This window comes from Alosa pseudoharengus, unplaced genomic scaffold (assembly GCF_046254945.1).
Source record: "Alosa pseudoharengus isolate Yale_2024_CS ecotype anadromous, Long Island Sound unplaced genomic scaffold, YU_APseudo_1.1 YU_APseudo_1.1_scf_22, whole genome shotgun sequence".
NCBI lineage: Eukaryota > Metazoa > Chordata > Actinopteri > Clupeiformes > Clupeidae > Alosa > Alosa pseudoharengus.
Window position 1 is genome coordinate 19,714,841 of NW_027468680.1, and position 21,278 is coordinate 19,736,118.

General features: G+C 40.1%; 1 protein-coding gene across 1 annotated transcript; it reads right to left on the reverse strand.

Moving 5' to 3' along the window:
* Positions 1 to 19: 19 nt before the first annotated feature.
* Positions 20 to 21,110, reverse strand: slc22a3 (solute carrier family 22 member 3). Its single transcript, XM_076299265.1, has 11 exons — positions 20,658 to 21,110; positions 18,531 to 18,634; positions 15,009 to 15,163; positions 11,193 to 11,361; positions 10,847 to 10,964; positions 3,759 to 3,865; positions 2,071 to 2,285; positions 1,539 to 1,647; positions 1,243 to 1,355; positions 734 to 833; positions 20 to 640 (listed from the first exon to the last, which is right to left on the reverse strand). The coding sequence occupies exons 1-11, from the start codon at positions 21,054 to 21,056 to the stop codon at positions 592 to 594; spliced, it is 1,638 nt and encodes a 545-aa protein (XP_076155380.1). The 5' UTR covers positions 21,057 to 21,110; the 3' UTR covers positions 20 to 591.
* Positions 21,111 to 21,278: the final 168 nt, after the last annotated feature.

Consider the following 21,278-nt stretch of genomic DNA (forward strand, 5'->3'; position numbering starts at 1 on the left):
TTTTACACCACATGAGGTATTTTATTTCTTATATTTTTTGCAATTATAGAGACAAAAAATTATGAAAAATGTACACAAAATGCCCTCTTAAATACTGCCCCCCCTTTCTCCAGCACTCTTTTAATGAGGTACCTTCCTCATGCCGCCAGACACCATACATGAGAACACACAATGAAACAAAGACCAATTTGTGGGTCACCAGTACATTTCTCTCAGTAAACAATTACAGCATTGTTTTTCTTTATATGCGACAATTCAGCAAAGATGGACATCCCTCAGAGTTCTCAGAATATTGGCTCCCAAATGCAGCCTTTTTATATCAACATACAAATACAAATTCTCAGACCACCCACATGACCCACAAACTACGACTGCAAAGATGTCTAAACCAGAAATGCTACTTAATGAGTGTAGTGCAGTCATGTGAGTGATAGTCCAAGTTGGGGTCCTAGAGTGACTGTGTAATCTACACAATATCTGAGCTTTTAAAAATTCTTACATCCATTCCATACCCAAGGGTGCCATGTGATGGGATTGGATGAAGCTTCCTGATGAGCTCTAGAGATTTGTGGAATAATTAGCAATGTGCAGTCAGATGATGCCATCTGATTTCTTCTTATCCTTACAGAAGCAATTGGTCCTACAATAGAGTAAAACAAATGAACAGATTTAAAACAAATCAATGATAGGAACGTGAAACAACATAAAAAACAAATGAAACATTTAAAGATACCTTTTAATTTTCTCCAGGTCTTCTATAGTCTCAAGCAGGTTGACGCCTCTCATTTCTGGTAAAAGCATTACCAATGCACTGTATAGCACAGACATCGTACCTAGAAACAGTAGCCATACAGAAGTCCTCTTAGCTGCTTTTTTATCCACATAGGCACGATGACGTTTCTTATTATGTAGGCAAGTGGAACATTATTTGGCAAACAGAATAGAATTCATTTTCAATGACTTAGTGTACAACTTTGTGTACAACAATTTTGCCAGTGGTGGGCGAGGAGATAGGGGTAGGCTCACATCACATCTTAAACCTCACTTCTACTCTCTGGCTTTTAACTCAGTATAAGGGCCTGATCAATACCTACCTATCAGGTTTCTGAACTTTTCTATTGTATAGCACTTTGGTTAACTGGTGTTGTTTTTAAAGTGTTTCATAAATAAACCTGACTTGACTTGACCTGACTAGGCTGCTGTAATACAAAGTAAACAATTCCAGTTAGTTAGCAAACCCACCATAGAGGAAGAGAGGAAGCTCCTGCCAGATGCTAGCCAGCCTGTACAACAAGAATGGGGCCACCACAGCACCTATGTCACTGGCTGACGAACACACGGATACGCCCAGATTTCTGTGGATGGCACAAAGACGACATTTATCATTTAAAGGAACACGGATACAGCACAACGAAAACAGATATGCAATAACCACATAGTAATGTATGTATGGAATTATGTTTTATCATTCAGCTAGTATTCCAACCCTTTTGCACTTTCTAAGGATCAATGATGTGTAAGGAGTGGTGTAGAATCACCTGAGAGGAGTGGGGTACAGTTCTGAGTTGGCAAAATTCACAGTCTCAAATCCAATTGCAACAGCCAATCTTCCAAGTATAGCCACTGTTTTCTTCAACCACAGAAGTTCTAAGTCACAGACATTTGATTATTTGTAAAATAGATAAAGAGGCATGATTTAACAAGACATACACGAGATCTGTGATGATACACCAAAGAAATCAATGAGAGGTTGACCGCATAGTTGCTTAACATCCACAAGGAAAAGGAGAAGTCATCTGTATAATTTACATGGTTGATGTGACGGAATATAATCAACAACACTGAATTATTGATTGAATGATTACTCATATTTTTCATTTATTCAAACTTAACTACATTCTTGTTCAGTACATTAGCATTACATTATGCAACAATATAGACAAAACAAGTTTTTTTTTATTTCTTTACTTGAAGGCTGTAACTAAAACATGAAACCATGAAACTTAAAGTTTGTAGCAGGAGTGACTGACCCTTTAGCATATCCGTTTCAGTAAGACATTAGCTGCTTACCTAGTGGGACGAATGGAACCAGCAGGCAACAGACACCACCAATGAAGTTTGATGTGGCCATGAGGGGGCGCCTTCCAATCCGGTCCACAGTAAGATAGAAAATCAGCCCGGTGGGAAGCTCGACTACTGCTGAGATTAAGAAGTCTAAGAACACGTTGTCTCCTGTAATTCCCAGACGTAGCACCAATCCCTGGAACACAACTGTGCTTGTAAACCTGTGGGGAAGCAGACCACATGCAGAGGAATAAAATTAAAAGTATATTTGTAATATGGTGACAGTAAGAATTGTCAAACAGGACATTGCACAACTATGAGTCTGTGTTAACGTATCAGTATGACATAAGGAGTATTCACTTTGAGTAGTCGCCTGCATCAAAGGGAAATAAGTCATTAGCATTGCTCCCTGTGGCTAAGATTATATTTTTTTAAAAATAGATGCTAATTAATCATGACTTGTTCTGAATTCATTTGCCAAAATCTAGCCTCACACCAGACCAAATTACTGAAGAATTATAACTATCAAACAGAGAAAACATGCCCAAGAAATATGTTATTAGTGGTTCATAGGTAGTAAAAACAAGAAAAAGAAATCAATATGTTACGTTATCACTCATTTAAATAAGTCTATTGCTGAAGAAAATGCTTCCTTGGCATAATGTGCTGCTGCTGCCCCAACGGTCATCAGGCTCTGTTAAACTTAAGAAACCTCATTGCTAGACTGATGAGGGTAATAAGTAATCAGTGGGTTTATGTTTATCTGTTTCAGTTTACTATCCAACTTTCAAAAAGCCCAACTGCTTACATTTAGGAGTGCTCTCCTGTGTGTATTATAAAAAACCCAAGATGCCCTCTGTCCAGGCTGAACAAGGTGAAGAAATGTTCTTCAAATGTTTTCACATTTTGAATGTGATTTATCTTTGGCCTGTCCAGGCATGCTTTTCCATTACTTTTGAGTGTGGTATTTGTTAGACTGCTGATGACGAAAATCACCTTGAAATTTTGCAATCATACCCTTCTAGAAGAAAATAGTCTCAATACACTTACACTCAATACAATTTAACACATGATCAAATAATTCATTAATAAAAAATAAAGTGTCTAATTGGTTTGATAATATCCAGTGGTTTGTGATAAGTGATAGGCCAACGTGTCTTGTGGACTATGGCAGTAAACTCTCATGGATGGCGGACTGGTAGGTGTTCTTGAAGAAACCAACCTGGCAACTGTCTGGCCTTCCAAAGAGCCATATGCTACCGGCTGAGCTCTAGAAGCACAGGTCATGAATATCATCTGGATATTTCCGTATCACTTTTGTCTATTTTGGAGGATTTTCCTTCATATTTCCTTCAAGTGTCCTAGTATATTGCCTCCAAAGTAAGCTATTTTGGTCTATCCAAACATGTTTGGGCGTGACGTTTAGGAGTTTTATCATAAGGATATTGGGCATATGTTCACCAATATCACCTTTGTTATCAGTTTGTTTCTCATAGCACAAGATACAATATTCATTAACAAGTCTGACATCAAATACCCCCCAAGTATAAGTAGCACTGCAACTGCCTATTTGAACAGTTTGAACTACCTGGTCTTGGTATATCCAAAACCTGGTATGCCAACTATTTTAGAATTACTTTACAGATAAAGAACTCCAAAGGAAATGTTTTGATTGGTCTCAAGTAGGCAGTTACCAGGCATAAATGAGGATAAAAGAGTTTCTCCTGATGTTTGGAGTCCTGAACAAATCGATAAACGAGGGACGGTTCAGATCTTCCTGCTTTTCTGTGAGGGGGTCAACCTAAACAGAGACAAAAAAATATACAGGAAAAAAGTATTCAAGTATTCATAAATTCACATGTGAGGATACAGCCAGACTTACTTTAATCACTTACTCACTGAATAACCACATCCTTAAGATCTAACAGACTGGCATCTTTTTATCTTTTACTGATGAAAATAAGGAACAGAACCATTGCAGATTAAGGATTAAAGCAACACCAAAGAGTTTTTTGTACCTTAAAATAATGTTTCCAAAATCGTTTTAGTGGTTAATCAACTCGTAACAGGGTGAACGGCACTTCTGCATTCGCTTCGCGGCCCTCTATCGGCTATAACCGTACTATGTAAGTTTGCCAGATTGGGTAGCAGGTCTGTAGTTCGATGGAATGGGACATAAGAAACTACAAATTTGACTTGCATCTGATGTCGCAATACATCGTACTTTCATAAAATCATGCAACATATTCTACCTTGTCTGACATCGTTATTTGCAAAGCCGGTGCTGGATAAACAAATAGCGTGCGACAGAGGAAAAGTTCTTTGGTGTTGCTTTAAAGGCATGTCTGTTCTGGTGAAAACACCTGGAACCGGTTTCATCTCAAAGCGTTCAAAGCGCAGTAGGTTCCAGTTACAAGCAGTCATGGATTCCAACAAATACATTTCACAGGAATTTTGTTTGGGTTATGGTATAGGGGACTGTCTCTCACAAATGAATGCTCATGAGAAACTTTGACTCTGTAATTTTCCTGTCTTTGACGCACAAGTCCAAAGTTGTTAAAATTCTGTGAAAGACAAAAGACCTAATACAGTACACTGGACACTGTTTGTGAGTAAATTAAAAAAACAAAACCATGTATTAACTCCACCTATGTATGAACCACAGTGCCTAATATCCCAATGAATCAGAAGTAGATTAGTGATTTCATCATAAATAAGAATTAAAAAAAAGAAATACATTTCCATGTATAACCTGCCCCTGTGTATTACTGTCTGTAACCTCATAGATGCAGACATTTTGCAAAATCAATGTATAAACCTCAGTTAAAGGTTGGAAAATTACAGTAACACGCATGACAAAAATTGTGTCCTTTGAACTGGAGAGAGGAGGTGGGAGACGTAAGAGAGAAATGACTGACATACCCAGGGGAAATTCTTTCATTTCCTAAACAACTAAATAAGTTCCATATACCGGTAATATGAAATGCTGAGAGAGTATTAAACATTTGTGGTCTAGGATAGCTAATGGTTATACAGGAACCTTTTTGTTCATTGTTGTGTGGAAAATTACAGTAACACGCATGACAAAAATTGTGTCCTTTGAACTGGATAGAGGAGGTGGGAGACGTAAGAGAGAAATGACTGACATACCCAGGGGAAATTCTTTTTCTAAACAACTGTGATAAATAAAGTTCCATATACCGGTAATATGAAATGCTGAGAGAGTATTAAACATGTGTGGTCTAGGATAGCTAATGGTTAGGGAGCTGTATGGTGCAAGATGAATTTCCGAAAGGATCAATTAATGTCTATCTATCTATCTATCTATTGGTATACAATTACTTTCTATTTCACACTCTTTTTGCTGTAAATTTCTCCTATTAGAAGTGACTCTGGAAGAGTTCCCTTCTTTTTAGGCTTGAACCATCAAATCAATTAAATAACTACAGAATGTAGCCTATGGCATGATCATGTGTAGTTTTGTACATTAACAGAATGTATTACACGGCTCTTCACAATGCTAGTAGAACACTCCATTGACTTGAATGGGATTTCCCAACGTTCTACAGTAAGATATATTCAGGTTTAGCAGGTTTTGTGCTTCTTATTCACGTCTTTCATGTCATTTCGCGAGTAGTTTGGTTACTTCTTGCAATGGAACTTCATTCAAAAGTGAAAGCAGACGGTTGATCAGCTGTGTTCTAAAGAATGTTTGATTCAAGTTCAGCGTGTGTTGCGAACTTTTTTTCTCAGCAAAAGCCACGACGAAACAGTAGGCCTAACAAATAAATGTAAAGAGACATCGAGTTTATTTTTTCGTTTTGGCAAGTTGCCGTAAAACAAGCAGGATAATAGAACGCCGGTCATTATCGAAAAATAAGTCCCTTCAGGACGAAACAAGACCTGTTCGCCCTGTCGGGACTATTTTCCGATAATGACCAGCGTTCTATACATTATCCCTTACGTGTGGCATGATCATGTGTAGTTTAGTACATTAACAGAATGTATGGCATGATCATGTGTCGTTTTGTACATTTACAGAATGTATGACATGATCATGTGTAGTTTTTAGTGCTGCCGCGATTAGTCGACTTAGTCGACCATGAAAATTAGTCGACGGCAATTTTTTTAGTCGAAGAGTCGTTTTACTATTGACCGCCTACTTATTTTTGGTCTCACACGGCTGTAATGTTATATTAACTCTATGTTATTAACTCTTGAAAAGTACAATGACTGTCTTTGGATGTTAAACAGGCTACTAAGACTTTGGCATGTTTTAAACCCCACTATGCACGCAAGTGTTAACGCCAGCAGCAAAGCTGCGTGCCTGCCTGCTTTCAGCGCAATTAATTATTAGGCAGAGCTAAGTGGGGGGAGCTAAGCTAGTAGGTTACGCTAGTCCAGACTCTGACTAATATAGTAGCCTATTGTGATAATTGAAACTAGATGTACCGCGTAGCGGTACAAAATATGACCGCCGCTCAGTCCTGCACATCCATTCCGCGAAAATAAATCATATTAATGAATTTGTCTCCATCTTCTACTCCATTCCTCACTCTTGAAACTTTTGTGTATGCTTGTTTGAAATGTGTGTTTGCACACATTCCGCACACAAAGTAGCCTACTGGCGCTGCAAAGGTGAATAGATTTGTTTCTGGGCCAAAAAATCTGTAACATTGTTATAAAACCTTTAAAATCTCTAAACAATCACAAGTAGGGCAGTTCATCACAGTCCATCCATTGCAACTGGACTGATGAAAGGTACACCTGTAGGCTACATTGTATTTGGGAAAAGCAGAAGGTAGCAGCATAATGTATTTATTTATTTATTATTAAACAAAACAATCCCTGTCAGTTCCATGCAGTTTTCAACAGCTATCAAGAAGAGAGGTCATGTCATGGATTTTTGTGAATGTTTCTTCTTCTACATATGCATAAGTTTAGTCATCTAGTTCAAATGATATTCAGCTTTATTGTCAATGCACAAATGAAATACCAGTAGTCTAAAACAAAATGCCGTTTTTCCCAGTGGTGCAAATAACTGACATGTCCAAAGGGCCTTCATGAAATGCGTTGCGAGACTGTTCATACACATTTTAACGGGCAAAGTTGAAGAGCTACTCTCCGTTATTGTTTGTGCAAATAATATGCTGATTCATGTTCCCTTGCATTTTGCAACCATGAGGTCAATGGTTAAGCTCAATCTTTTGACGCAATCTTTTGATTTTCACCCAGCCTAGTCCATGGTAGGCGCCCGATAGAAATATTGTTTAATTTTGCGATTGAGATATCCACGCACTGGCGCCCCCCCTGCGACGTGTTCGCCCCCCGGTTTTAGAGCTATTCTAAATGCAAAAATGCATAGAGGGAGTTATGACAAACCCGTGACTGTTAACAAACTATAAGCTATATAAGGTAGGCCCTATGCTAGGCCTATTACACAACACAAATTGTCGCTAGGCTATGCTGGCGACCCAAATAAAATCTCCGTTGGAACCAATGGCTTACACCTTACAGTATCAAGCTGCCACCTCTTGGCGAAAAAGTTAATAGTTTTGCATATCAGTAGTAATACATTTCACGTAGCTGTGAATCACGGAAAGGGCGAATGAAGTGGACACTTCTAAACGGAACCCAACCCACTGTACAGTAGCTCAAGGTCTGTGGCTAAAGCAGCCATAATGAAAGCGTTATCATTGTTTGGATACTTCACACACACGTGTTTTTTAATCGCATAGACTACAACTACCAAGCTGGAATCAAAGCACATCGACTCCCCTCTCACACCCTAAACACGCACTTCGAACAAACAAAAAGCGCCTCAGTCTCACGGAATAGCCATAGGCAAAACTGTATCTGACCCTTGTAACGTTGGTACTAACTCATTCATCGCAAAGAATGATTTTTGTAGCACGTGCAACAAATATGTGTAGGTACAGCCCTGCCCTGAATACATCTCAACGTGCGCTCTAAAACATCTGGTTTAAATGGAGATTGTAGATCATCACGGGATCATAGACAGGTTATCTTTCAGGTAGCCTATATATTTTCCATTAAAAAACCATCACGTAGCGAACGTGTTGTGGCTAACTCACTTAGCTCCTGTTAGTAGCCTAGGTTATGGTCATAAGCAAATGAGATGACAGTCGAAAGATACAATTAGTGCTGTTATCGATTTGCTTGGTAGCTTATAAACGCATTTATGGTTTTCTACAAATACATCAATAATCAAATTGGCCTCCATCACTCAACCATGCTAACGGTAACATTATTTTACCTACGTTCTGCTATTGATAGGATTAACGTAGCCTACCTGCAGTAAAAAACAAGCATGTCCGATAAACATTCTCAGATTTATTTCGGCTTCAAGAGGAAATGGGAATTACATGTCATGCAGAAATCATCCTACCCTTAGACGTTCTCTGCGGTAAACTACTGTAGCCTACAGTCTTGTCCTTGTAGGAAGCATAGTGTCTTTCCAACCCATTTAAGATTAACTTCCAACAAAATTACGTCTCACTGCAACGATGCGCCATCTAGTGGACAAACGACTACTTATCGCCAATACTGGAAATGCAGCCATGATGATGATGATGAATATTTATTTTGGCTTTCTTTTAATCCTACTGAATTTGTAATTATGTATCGGCCGTTCTAATACCGATAGTATGTGGGTGCCTGTGTGTGTGTGTGCATGTGTATATGTGTGCACCACCATCTACAGGCCAATGAGTGTAGAGTCACTAAATGTACACATAACTTAATTTTTTAGACCCCCCCATGGATGAAATTCTACGAAACTTGGCATACCCCCAGAGAATGTCAGGTTAATCATACACATAAAATTTGGTGCAGTTCTGAACGTCTTTACTGAAGAGAGGGGCGATTAAAGCAGAATGATATTGCATTTTCATTTTTTACCGGGGGGGTGCAAATCACAAATGAGTGATTATGGGCTAAGTTGATGTGGGCCCTTGAGACCAACATACCATAAAAATTTCTTCATCCTCGGTGCCACGGTTCAGGTAGTTATTGAGGAAAAACTGCATTTTTTGGGTTTCGGGGGGCCCAGCGCGGAGGGGGAGTGGCCCCCGGGGACCAAACGAAATTTTTCCGTAAAAGTCTAGTGGGGCTACATACCCACCAAATTTCATGTGCCCTGGTGTTTCGGTGCCCCGGGTATCGTTGACCAAAATTTCAGGAAGTAGATGACGGGAAAAAAAAAAAAAAAAAAAAAAAAAAAAAAAACTTTGACAATCCCTATATGACCGCTTCGCTAGCTTCGCTAGCGGCGGTCATAATAAATGAAGTGAAGTGTCTCACGTTGACAACGCAACGGCGTGTCATTAATTCATTCATACAAAAAAACGTTAAACCGAACATGCCGCCGCCCGTGATATCAACAATCAAGGTGCGCGTCATTTCCCATGGTCAATAAGTCACGACGCATATTTTTTTAGCGTTCAAGCCAACTGATAAAGTGAAGTAACCTATGTGGTAAGATGCGCAAAGTGCCTGTAGCCTACTTGTTTTGAACATGCTGATGTTAGGCTCATTTGCAAAGTCCTCAACTCCTGTCGCCTTTCAAAGTCCAGCGTTTCTCAAACTATGGGCCGCGCGGACCAGCACCGGCCGTAACGTTGACATTGCTGGTCCGGAGCCGCGGAGTGAAATTATTCCCGGGGCTTCGTCTGATAATTTGCTGCGCAATTGATCAAGGAACCGCGGACCGACAGAAAAAGAAAACAAACTTTTCTGCAATCAGTATGAATTACTTGCTAATTTGGTGTCATCAAACATAGAGGCATACAATTAAATGGTGGTATGAGCGTTCATTCAATGCGCGAGAGAAACTGAAACCACTTGATAACGTTGGTAGCAAATCTCCAATTCAACCTATTGGAAAGCTATTTAATTATGAAACTACATTTAATAGAACAATGTGGATTTATGCAACTTCCATAAAAACAGAGCACAGACTATAATACACTATCTAGAGTAGGCCTATTGTATAGTCAAATTTGAATAACGTGGCCAAAAGCTTGTGGCATAATTAAATATGTAAATATTCTTTCCATTTGCCTACCAGTATATGATGCTTGCATGAGGGAAACATCCCAAAACGATGACACCCATATAATTGCTGTTGTTTTGAGAAGTATTTATCATGCAACCATGCAAAAGCAATGGAACTATTCTAATTATATTTTACATTAGTAAAGTAGTCCTCTGATGTGCATGTTTTCAAACTTTTTGTGAACAATGTTAGCACTTTAAACACTGGCTGCTTTGAAGTGCATGTATAACAATATAGCATAACAATAATAATTGTGATGTGATATAATGATAATTTGATGGGGGGTGGGTTCATGTAGGTGGGCCCTATGACCCCAAAGTATGCCATGACCGGGCCTCAGGTCAAAGAAGTTGTCTATGTCGGTGGCAACACTGGCATACAAATAAAGTCTATCAAAGGTCTGACATTACTGTAGATCTGAAGGTAGCATTTTAAATGGGTGTTTTTTTTTTTAATACATAATGTTTTTGAACAGTTTACTTACAGTAATACAGCTTATAACAAAAGTAGGGTGATATATATTTTACGTTTTCCCTTTAGTTGAGTTCAAAATAAAACGTACACAACAAAATAACAAACACTTGATTTAAAAAAAAAATAGTCGTTTAGATTAGTCGACTAATCGAAAAATTAGTCGAAAGATTAGTCGTTAGAAAATTAGTCGTTAGTGGCAGCACTAGTAGTTTTGTGAAGGAAACAACATACCACCCGAAAGTTCTCTGGCAGACATGTGTTGTTGCATTTAGCAATGCTTTCCACAATGACCATAGCCTCCTGTGTTCTTCTCTGTGATATCAGCCACCGAGGAGACTCTGGAACAAGCCTATAAAGACAACATCTTTCAATTCAGGACACTGAGTTTAGCTCACAAATTGACGACGCAGGTGTGAACAAGTGAGCTCTGGTGTAAATTTCAGCTCTCCTGGCTGCCTACTAACGTGACAATGTAAGTTTTTCTCAACAGGGCACAATGACATTTTGTCAGGTTTGTGTGTGTGTGTGTTTGTGTGTGTGTGTGTGTATGTGTGTGTGAATGACATTACATATTTACCAGTAGTAACCCAGGAACATAAACGTTGGAATAGTCATGACCAGCTGCAGAGTCCTCCAGGACTGGATGTAATAGGCCAAGCATGGCAGAATCACCATGCCAATGGAGTAGGTTGTTCGTGACAAGACAGACACAAATTTCCTGTTCCTTGATCCAAAGAATTCAATTACTGTATCAGAAAAAGAACCCTGTATCAGAACAAATATATGCAGCTCAAAACAACCTACAGGGTCTAGATAATGAAAAAATATTAAAATATCCATTAAAATAATGGAAACGGCACGTAAAATAACATGTGTTCTCTATTGTATCTCTCCACTCTATATTTTGCACAGGAAATTTACCCACTAGTACCGTGGATACTCTTTAGACGCCGCCACTGCGTTCCTCCAAGGAACGTTGTCTCTACACATGGCAATCCAGACTATTTTGATAGTTTCGCCATTGGTGCAACAACAAATAAAGTCATTTCCAAGGTAAGTATGGGACTGTTGTGAGGCTTTTTCTCTGCTTGTTGTTGTATTTGTGGTTCTCATTCAGGTTGTTTCCTTTTCAGATTATTTTAGCTCCAAACAATGTATAGAGCTCAACAGTCACCAGTCACTCTGGTTCCGGAAGTAACAATCTATGTTCTCTTTTGAGAACTGGATTATAAGCCATAAAATTGTAACGGTCCAAGTTAGACTTAAAACCAGCTACGGCATGATTAAGTGATTGTATATGCTCATATACAGTAGACAGCAAAAGTTCATGGGGCATCTACCATTTTTTTCATGGAAAAGCACTACACTACCCAAAATCCTAACGTGTAAAGGCAGAGCCTTTGATTGGTAAAGATCACCATTGCCAGGGAAATGCTTATGACTTTCCGCTCCCGCCTCAGGCAACATTTGGTTGCTTGTTCGAGCAAGATTGCTACTGAGGAGCAATGCATGGCCATCCGATTTCATTGGATCGTTGGAAAACATTGGAACATATACAATTCACAATGGCAGATGGGATGAAAATTTAAATATATACACAATATATCTTGTTTTTCTGTTCATTTTTTTGTTGTTGCTTGAAATGAAATGTTGTATGATCACAACTCACTCCATAGCTGGTCAGCCTAAGGCAAGGTCTAAAGCTCTTTATATAGAGATTTTTCCAGACGTCGAATGGAGAAGTGAATTGGAAACTTACTGTACTTATGGAGCCTGAGCTCTATAACCTCTATCACCTGCTCCACACAGACAATGATTCATAACTCAAAACAGCACACTGCACTATAAGCAGGATGTAGTGGTAAAATAAGAGGTGGGTATACTATGAATTCTGTGATCATGGTAAGGTGGACTGCGCCACGCGGTATCGGATTTTTAGAAAATGCATTCAGAAAATGTTTGATGATGGTGAAGGTTATTGTCCAATGTTGTCTAGAGTGTTCATGAGTGTACATATTGTGATTGAGGATGATACAGTGTGATTATTAAATGTTAAAAGTTGCAAATGGTGAATAAATTCTTTTGAGCGGTGGATAAACTCTAATAAGAGGTGGATAAACTCTATTTCTGAAATTGTGGTGGGTAATTGAGGTGGGTAAACTGTGTTTACTTGCGTTTAGCCTCCACTACATCCTTGACTAAGCATAAGATAACGTGATCTGGAGCACAAAGGCCCAGATGTAGCCTGCCCGCTCTGCTTGCTGTTTGGATGATAGCTTTGAAAAGCACCATTCAGATTGCAAGCGACTAATCAAAACAGACCATGGAATGTTAATGCAATTCATTAAGGCAGGCAACAGGCGAATGGTCAACAATGTTTGTGCTGCTCAAATGTGGCATGCTGGTGGAGCTGCACCTTAAAAGATTCAGGCAGCCTGCCTGCTTTTACAGATACATCTGTGGATAATAATAATAATACATTTTATTTGTTACATAGCGGCTTTCAAAGCACCCAAGGTCGCTTTAAACAATAGACATTTACGCGTAAGACATGAGATGGATGAGATGCCCTTGAACCCCCAACCGCTCCCCAGGCGCAGGATCAAGGGCTGCACACACACACGCTGTTTCACCTTGTAGTGGCGCTCGACCTGAATACAGGAGCGCATAGCTTTCACTTTTACTTTTTGAGAAATAGGGGATTAAAAATGTTAAAAAGCTAATTTTCCCCCCATAGACTTGAATGGCTGTGATGTCATAATGGCCTAAAGCCAGCTGCGCCCGTAAGCTCCCAGAGTAGTTCCCGGGCTAATCAGAACACTGGCACAGGTGTCACCTGTGAATCCAACTGTCTCAGCTTCTAATGCATACAATCTGGTGCTCCCTAAAACTACACATCCCGTAATTAACTTGTGCGCATGCGCAGTAGCGTTCTCCTTGCGTCATTGATTCCTACAGGCACTGCTGTCCAGCATCCTCTTGAAGAAAGTTTACATTCTTGTTGTCTGGTTTGTCCAACAAACGACGACGAAACAGACGTAAAATGACTTGATTGTAGGCTTAGCTGTTAGTTTGTTGTTCAGTTCATCTAACAGCTGTCTCTTCCCCCCCCCCCCCCCTTCTATTTCTGTTAGGTGCCGCTTCACTCTGCTACTGGAGGATCAGGCTGACTGCAACTGCTATGGATGCTATGGATGGCAGGAAAACACAGTACACGTGAATTTCTAGATGAAGAGTGAATAAATGCACTTGCTTAATTGATAACAAGTTGTCAATGGTTATTTATGCAAGCTTGTGTAGCCTAAACAAGACATACCTAGGCTTAGCCAAATTTATCCTGGCTGTAGATAAAGCAGGATATGAATTTCACAATATTTTGCCAGATTAGGCTAATAGTGGTTTACTAAGGTTTAATATCAATTGAAATACCATAGAAATCACGTTGATCTGAATGGTAATTTCAACATTGTTTCAATATTCATTTTAGTGGAAATACCATTGAAATCCCGTTGATCTGTAGTTAGAATTTCAACGTTGCTTCAATATTAATGAAGGGTGCAAAAGTGATGTAGAATAAATGTTGCAGTGCGACGTTGATTCAATGATTTTAACGTTGAAAAAGTAATGTTGATTTTAAGTATAAGTATAAGTATATATACTTTTTTGATCCCGTGAGGGAAATTTGGTCTCTGCATTTAACCCAATCGGTGAATTAGTGAAACACAAACAGCACACAGTGAACACACAGTGAGGTGAAGCACACACTAATCCCGGCGCAGTGAGCTGCTTCAACGGCGGTGCTCGGGGAGCAGTGAGGGGTTAGGTACCTTGCTCAAGGGCACTTCAGTCGGCCCACTGGTCAGGGCTCGAACCGGCAACCCTCCGGTTACAAGTCCAGAGTGCTAACCAGTGGGCCACAGCTGCCCCCAACATAGATTTAATGACTAATTGTTATCTGGATGCAGAATGAGCAGTCATCAACACCAACTGAAAGCCCCGTTTTGCAGTTAGTCTTGCATTTCATACAATTAAGCTTTCTCTGAACTACATTTTCCAAAGGCCAGCTTTCGTGCTTGTGTCACAACTTCAGAATGGCTTGACGCACATGGATGACATGGGCTCAATGATGAAGTCAAATGTCAAGGTCAAACCCCCCTTGAGTGTGATATCTCAAGAATGCCTGACACACAAGGTTTTTTGGTACAAGGGTTTGTATGAACTCAAAGATTAACTCAATTTTTTTTCCAGGAATTTCCCCACCAACATTAACCAATGAATGAATGAATTTAATTATTGAGGGCAGGAGGGTGACGATTAACACTACTTCCACAATAGTCTACACCTTTGAGATTAATCCATACAAAATGGAAAGCATCAGTTGTGGATAACATACCAAGGACATATGTGGCTGTCCAAGCTCCCTTTGCAAAGAAGCCCTGGAGGAAGCGGAATGCCAGCAGCAAGGGGTAGAGGGTGGAGACGGCCACGCCCACCCCAGACAGTCCAAGGCCAAGCATGGAGACCAGGAAACATGGCTTCCTGCCAAACCTGCAGCACAAGGCAAATTCATTAACCAAAGACTGTGGCCCTGACAAGTCAGATGAGCAAAACTACTACAACTGTTATCACCCCCTACAAATAAATACCACTCATGGTTAGCACCCTTCCTCCTTGACAAGGTACATGTGGATTTGTTTACAAACCTGTAAAGATAATCTCTAAAGAGTCAATTGGGCCAGTGTAGCGGAACAACTCGCTCGTACTTACATTTTTGTAGGCCTTCACATTTGGCTAACAAGTTTATTCAACTTTTAACAGAGTAGAGATCTAGCTTTCAAGTGAATGTCTTTTAAGTAGCCTAGCCTAGCCTAGAGACTTTGGACACACACACACACACACAAACACACACACACTGTATTTTTGTATTTTGAAAATACTTAAAATACTTTGGAAGGAACTTAGAAAGAATCCACACACTGATCATTCCGCAAGTAATTATTTATTTATTATTACAATGCAAGTAGAAAGCTTCTAATTCAGGTCTTTCATATCACTCCGCAACTACTGGAACTTCATTCAAAAGTGAAAAGCAGACGGTTGATCAACTGTGTTGGATTGTTGGATTCAAGTTCAGCGTGTGTTTTTACAAACTATTTATTTCTCAGCAAAAGCTTCTTTTCAGCAAAAGCCACAACGCCGATCATTATCGGGAGAATAAGTCCCTTCAGAGTGAAGCAAGACCCCTGTTGAGACTTATTTTCCCGATAATTATCGGCATTCCATACATTATCCCTTACATAGGGAACACCTGCGCAGAAAGTCGGAGTACCTGTTTACATGGGTGGATTTTTCAATTGTTTGGATTATCAAAATGGAGTTTGTAATCAGATTAAACTTCTCCATGTAAACGGGGCTATTGTTGTATTGTTGTATGTTGTACTGTAACAGCCGTGCAGCGAGTGCAGCCCTCTCTGTCCCGTCTGCTGCGTCGACCATGCCTACTCCATGCCTTCGTGGCATGAGCGTGTCAGCTGCATGGCGTCCCATGTTATGACATGCACGTCTCAGGCGCGGCTCGAGCCGCATCGAAAACGTGTGCATGCTAGGGGTGCATTCAGAGCACCTCGGAATGACAAGGACCGCCCCCATGGCTACTTTGTTTTTCCGACAGCAAGTGTTCAAGTGCTTTGCCATCGAATGTGTGACAAACACGGATGCCACAACAACGGTTAAAACATACACTCACTAATCCTAAACAAACAACTGTATTTGCTTAAAATATAGTGTAAGATGCTCGTGAAAGAAAGATATGCAGCTTTTCAAGTGATAAAAAGGGCAAATTCCCAAGTTCACATTCAAACTGTTGGACATGCAAGGCCACATGGACTACAAACGAACTACAACGTGACGACAAAAGTGATGACGAGCCCCTAACTGGGCAACTCTGTTAGCAAAATCTAGCCCCAGTTTCCGACCTCTGACTCACACGTTAAGTGACGTGAATGAGTAATGATGATGTTTTCACTCGGAGAAAGATTTTTCCGAAGCTCATGAACGCTAGGTAGGAATAGGACTCACGCCTATTTTGTTACGCCACACGCAAGCGTGTTGGAAGCGTTTCCATTCAAAACAGTGAAGAAAAAAATGACGTAAGAAAAGGAGACGTTTTAATTGGCAGAGAGGCCACGCAGCACTAGCCGGGCTCCGCCCTCCTACGTGACTGAGGGTGCATTCAGAGCACCTCGGAATGACAAGGACCGCCCCCATGGCTACTTTGTTTTTCCGACAGCAAGTGTTCAAGTGCTTTGCCATCGAATGTGTGACAAACACGGATGCCACAACAAAGGTTAAAACATACACTCACTAATCCTAAACAAACATCTGTATTTGCTTAAAATATAGTGTAAGATGCTCGTGAAAGAAAGATATGCAGCTTTTCAAGTGATAAAAAGGGCAAATTCCCAAGTTCACATTAAAACTGTTGGACATGAAAGGCCACATGGACTACAAACGAACTACAACGTGACAACAAAAGTGATGACGAGCCCCTAACTGGGCAACTCTGTTAGCAAAATCTAGCCCCAGTTTCCGACCTCTGACTCACATATTAAGTGACGTGAATGACGCGGAATGATGATGTTTTCACTCGGAGAAAGGTTTTTCCGAAGCCCATGAACGCTAGGACATAGGCTACGTCTCAGGCGCAACTCGGAAAACGTGTGCATGCTAGAAATAGGACCGACGCCTTTCACGCAGCATTTCCATTCAAAACAGTGAAGAAAAAAAATTAAGAGATGTTTTAGTTGGCAGAGAGGCCCCCACAGCGCAGAGTCAGACACGTGTCTGGTGTGCAAAGACATACAGTAGAAAATGCCACGCAACCGCCACGCAACAGACACGCCATGTTCACGCCACGTTCACGCTATGCACCTCAGCCCTAAGGTTTCCATTCAAAAAAGTGAAGGAAAAAATTAAGAGACGTTTTATTAGGCAGAGAGGCCGCCACAGACTGCCACGTCAGACACGTTTCTGGTAAGCAAAGACATAGAAAACGCCAGGCAGCCACCACCCAACAGACACGCGATGTTCATGCCACGCACCTGGTCTGAAACAGCCCTAAAAGGGGGTTCACATTGTAGGCGCAAGCCGCAGTGCTGCGCTATGAAACCCACTATTGTCAATGGCTTGCACGCGCAAGAACTGGCCTGCCGCTGCGCTGAGCACCGCTGTACAACAAAAAATCTTTAGGACATTACCTCAGCCAAGAGCAGCCTAGCGGCGAGCGCAGCGCATGCCGCGTACAATGTGAACCCGGATTAACCCTGTAAAATCTGTATGACCTGGATCGTGTACCTGGATTTTTGCCACTGGATTTGCCCTCTGATAGTACAAGTAAGTAAAAAGTCTGTTCTCCACATCTGAGTCTGGCTCGCCTGCATCACATACACATATAATGTACTTGTCATTGTCTTGTTGCTGTCCTGTTGATGTTGTGCATGGTAGCAAACTAGTTTCCCCTTTGGGCATTAATAAAGTTAATTATCTATCTATGTTAGTCTTTTCTCTTTCTTTCTTTCTGTCTCTCTACTTGTCCCTGTACATGACACGCACACACACACACACACACACACACACACACACACACACACACACACACACATACACTATGCATGGCATCAGGTAATATAGCAGACATCTAATGGTAGGCGTCTAATGAACTATTAAGGCCAAATACTAAATATAAGTTATTGTCATCAGTCTGGACACAAAGTATGCATGTTATCAGGTAATTGGCAGACATGGTGTCTAATGAACTATCAAGGCCCAATACCAAATACACGCTATTGATAGCCAATTTAACATCATAGCCTACATGTAATGTCATGACTGTACTCAAAGTGAAACATTTACAGACCTGTCCGCAAGATATCCAGTGATCAGAGCTCCAATGAAGAAGCCTACAGCTAGAAATACCTGGTTGAGATCGGCTAACCAGGACTTGTCACATACCAGGGAGAACTGCATGGAAGTCAAAATAAAATATAAAATTCAAATATCAATGTTGACAGCTTGACAACAGCAACAACAAAATCTGACAATAGGCCTAGAATTTGAGATTCAGTGCAAGCAATATGCAGGAAAATTCAAACATGCAATTGACCCCTAACAAAAATTTTTGGGACAAAATATGATAGTAATCTTGTAGGAATACTATGTTTTAAGGAATCTATATTTTGGCTATAGGCCTGAAGCACTATAGGACTATGGGCTACTACAGGAACAACATAGTCCAAGGAAATTACAGAGGTATTACAGAATACTATATGATTCACTAGCCTACTACATAACTACTGTAGTAGTTCTGCCAAGAGCATTTTCGTAAGGGTGTATTGGAGAAGTATGCAAGAGCCCAGACAGTAAGTCAATCGGATGTGTAAACTCGCCTATAGATGACGCTTTCAGTCTTTTACCTGCACGGTAAGAAGCTTTAGGCTGAATGTTGTACCTGCTTCATGTGTCAGCCCGCTCTAAGATAATTATAGTGGATGGAATCCACTATCTTAAAATCTCCTGGCTTCTTCTTATTATAACCTTTTTTTCTTTTTACCTTTTCAAGAATTAATGCGACTCTAACCGCTTAACGTACAGACATGTTGAAATAACCGTTGTGAAGATCTGGAGTGGGGCAAGAGAGTTATTATTTCAGATTTTTTTAAAAGAAAAAAAGAAATGAGAAATAGGGGATTAAAAATGTTAAAAAGCTAATTTTTCCCCCTTAGACTTCAAAGGCTGTGATGTCATAATGGCCTAAAGGCAGCTGCGCTTGTTAAGCTCCCAGAGTAGTTCCCGGGCTAATTAGAACACTGACACAGGTGTCACCTGTGAAATCAACTGTCTCAGCTTCTAATGCATACAATCTGGTGCTCCCTAAAACTACACATCCTGTTTAAGTGTTTCCCGTGTGTCAAAATAAAAGTCACAGTCATATCTCATGCTTTGCGCATTATATCTCCAGAACGGTTTGACGCATGTGCTTCAAATTTGGTACAAGTGTTTGTATGGACTCAAAGATGAAGTGAGTTGATGTTGGAGGTCAAAGGTCAAAGGTCAAGGTCAAAAACACCTTGAGTGTTATATCTCAAGAACGCCTTGACACACAAGGTCTTTTGGTTCGAGGGTTTGTATGAACTCAAAGATTAAGTGATTTATTGTTGTTGTTTTTTTCAAGGAATTTCCCCACCAACATTAAGCCAGCAGATTTCCATCCACTATTGTAATTCCTCTGGCATTACATTCTAGTTGATTATAACTTGCCTGAAACTTCTTGAGCAATGTTGATAGCCAGTGGTCCAAATATTAGTGATCTGGCACGTTCCTATTTATATATATATATATATATATATATATATATATATATATATATATATATATATATATATATATATATAAGCTACCTACAACTTTTTGAGCAATGGCACCCACATAACTTCAGTGTATTCTCTGAATGGATGATTGTGATAATTTGCATATATATATATATATATATATACATGCAAATTATCACAATCACATATATATATATATATATATATATATATATATATGCAAATTATCACAATCATCCATTCAGAGAATACACTGAAGTTATGTGGGTGCCATTGCTCAAAAAGTTGTAGGTAGCTTATGTGCATGGCATTTGGCAGACGCATTTGTCGAAAGCGACTTACAGTAAATTAAGCATAATAGTAATAACAACAATTCAAAATTTAAACATTTCAAAACAGTTTTTTCAATTTAAACATTTACTGAATCCTAAGACTATCACAGGAAAGTAGAACATTAGGCTAACTCATTCCACCAACAATGAATCACTGAGGAAAAGTCTTGACTGTGAGCTATAGCCTATCACCTTTCAAAACTGACTTGGACACGGAACACCCTCGGGATAGGATAGCCTATTAGGGAAACGAGACACGCTGGAAAAATCTACGCCACACACACTCACAGGCACACACACTGTCTTTATCCTATATTTAACTACCTCAGTCACAACTGTTGTGTGATTCGAGTCAAAAACCCATCCGCGGTCGCACGATTTAAATCCAGGTGTGACAGGAAAGGTAGGCCTACTGGAGAGTTGACTGATGTTACTGCAGTTAACAACACTCGTGTTCCAGTCAATATCAAAGTTCTGGCAGCGGTCGAAAGATCCAAGGGGTGCAGCGTGCTGTCGCAGCTCCCTCTCACTCCAGCCACAGTCGCCCTTGATACGCTCTGCGTGATCAATTCTGCACCAGTGTTCCGGAGAATTGGCCAAAAACACGACCCCGACCAACACAAATGCAAAAAGTACGAGTGGCAGACACCCTAAAACAGAAATTTTCTGCTGATATCGACCAAAGTCTCCCACATGGCTAAGAAGTTCATCAAAGCCTGTCATTCTGCAAGACGGCAGCAAAGTTAGTGATCTGTGTTCTCTCTCCAGGTTTGGTGTCAGTCATTTCTCATTGTAGGCTATCACTAAAGAATTAGGAGGTGTGGCCATGTAAGTCCAACGTCAAAAACCATGTTGGGTCACTTATATGCTATATAACTACCTTTTTGTAACCCAAGAGGATCATTCACTTTACCCTAAGGAAGCAATTTATGCAACCTCATATTA

Coding starts and splice junctions, on each gene's coding strand:
- slc22a3 (XM_076299265.1), bottom strand. CDS start 21,056: ATGACAGGCTTTGATGAACTTCTTAGCCATGTGGGAGACTTTGGTCGA. Junction 2,286..3,758: donor TTTATCCTCATTTATGCCTG/GTAACTGCCTAC, acceptor GCTTCCCCACAG/GTTTACAAGCACAGTTGTGT. Junction 834..1,242: donor GCTTCCTCTCTTCCTCTATG/GTGGGTTTGCTA, acceptor TACTGTTTCTAG/GTACGATGTCTGTGCTATAC.